The sequence below is a fragment of the Lupinus angustifolius genome, chromosome LG14 (genome assembly GCF_001865875.1).
Source record: "Lupinus angustifolius cultivar Tanjil chromosome LG14, LupAngTanjil_v1.0, whole genome shotgun sequence".
NCBI lineage: Eukaryota > Viridiplantae > Streptophyta > Magnoliopsida > Fabales > Fabaceae > Lupinus > Lupinus angustifolius.
The window spans coordinates 15,029,451-15,031,400 of NC_032022.1; the positions used below are offsets into that span (position 1 = coordinate 15,029,451).

General features: G+C 35.2%; 1 protein-coding gene across 1 annotated transcript; it reads left to right on the forward strand.

Moving 5' to 3' along the window:
• LOC109326740 (protein PPLZ02) lies at nucleotides 624–1,950 on the forward strand. Its single transcript, XM_019559521.1, has 2 exons — nucleotides 624–874; nucleotides 1,125–1,950. Exons 1-2 carry the CDS (start codon nucleotides 792–794, stop codon nucleotides 1,600–1,602), a joined length of 561 nt encoding a protein of 186 aa, XP_019415066.1. The 5' UTR covers nucleotides 624–791; the 3' UTR covers nucleotides 1,603–1,950.

Consider the following 1,950-nt stretch of genomic DNA (forward strand, 5'->3'; position numbering starts at 1 on the left):
TCATTGATTCCCAACATGGGATTGACCCAAATATAAAATCTGAAAATGCAGTAATTAACAGTATGTAGTGATGTTTGCATTGCATCTAATGGTCACAACAAAGGTCTATAATGTGATACTGTCTGATAAAAATGACAAGCTCCAATTGGATTGCATCTAATTTTCTTTTCATTATAGCAAATGGTGCTTTATATATTTGACAATGATATGTTCAAAGATTTTGTAGTTCAAAACTTCACACCATCTATAACTTGCTCCCTACTCATCAATACTCATATGAGTAGAATCTATAGTTGCATTCTTGTATTTTGGATTTTTCTGGGAGAAAAAAGGGTTTGAATAGCAACAGATAATACTGTTTACAAATATAATCATGGCTTCAAAATTGCAATACAGACAAGTAATAGCTTGATGAATAAGCATTATCTGTCCTAAAATGAATATATCTTCATATCCCAGGTCAATCAGTTTCATCCAAGTAATATAAAAATATTAATTTGAATTTATATAATTTTTCCTTTTAAGTCAGTAAAACTTTCTCATTAGATCGGGACAAGAATGGAGATAGTTGATCTCTGTCCACTTGTGGGACCCCTTTGTGCTTAAATTGGGTGCCAGATTGTTTAGAAAAAGTTGCATACCTTGCATACCATGGAATAAACTCAACTACATAAACCCACTCCTCCCTCCTTTTCTTCCTCCCCCAATTGGTATCACATATCTATCACTCAAAAACATATCCACCAAAAACTTTCTGAAAAAAAAAAAAGTTCAAGTCTCTTTTCCCTAACATGGCCAGACCACAACAGCGTTACCGAGGCGTCCGACAAAGACATTGGGGCTCTTGGGTCTCCGAAATTCGACATCCAATATTGTAAGTCCACACCTTATTTTTATGCCCATGTACTAGTACAACTGAATTCTACGATAAGATAATACTCGATATACAAAATGTTCCTATCGTATATTTAAAACAACTCTACCATTATGTTTATTATGTTTACACCTTATGTGACATGACTAAAATTGAGATTTTCATATAGAATGCCTTAATTGTAATGTGGTTTTTTCTGTTATTAATAGCTTTAATCTAAGGTATTAAATGGGAACAAAAAATTGTGCAGGAAAACTAGGATATGGCTTGGTACTTTTGAAACTGCTGAGGATGCTGCTAGAGCATATGATGAAGCAGCAAGGCTAATGTGTGGTACAAGGGCAAGAACAAACTTCCCTTACAACCCGAATGCGTCTCAATCATCATCTTCTAAGCTTCTCTCTGCTACTTTGATTGCTAAACTTCACAGGTGTTATATGGCTTCGCTTCAAATGACTAGGCCGTCGTCGTTGCCAGAGCCTCCGCGAATTATAGCTTCACCAAATAATGCAGTGAAAGGGATTGGAACTGATGCAATGTTGATACCAAAGAAGATAGAACTTGAGGAGCAAGAAACAGAAGGGGACTGGGATTTCAAGAAGGTTAAAGTTGAAAATTCTCAGCAGTTCAAGCCTCTTGAAGAAGATCATATTGAGCAAATGATAGAAGAGTTGGTTTATTATGGCTCTATTGAACTTTGTTCTGTTTTTCCATCTCAGGCTCTTTGATGCATCAGCATAAACCCTTTCACTTTGAGCATTTTGATGCTTCCCTTCTTATTTTCCTAATTTAACTCATTTGAGAACATTATTTGAGCTTTTTTCTAGTGGTTTAGCTTATGTCTCGGTCCTAGATATATTTCTTCTCAGTGACCAATTAGAAAATGTTGTATGTATAGCCCAATCATGTCATGATCTGTGAATTTTATGTTTCATGGCTCTTTGTTCTAAGATCATGAGCTTTGCAAGTTGCATGTATTTCTCTACTTGCAGAATCAGTCTATTGTATGAAATGTAATTGGATTTTGTCAAAAGGTACAGCCTTTTAGACTAATGGCTAGAACCCTTTATTTCAAA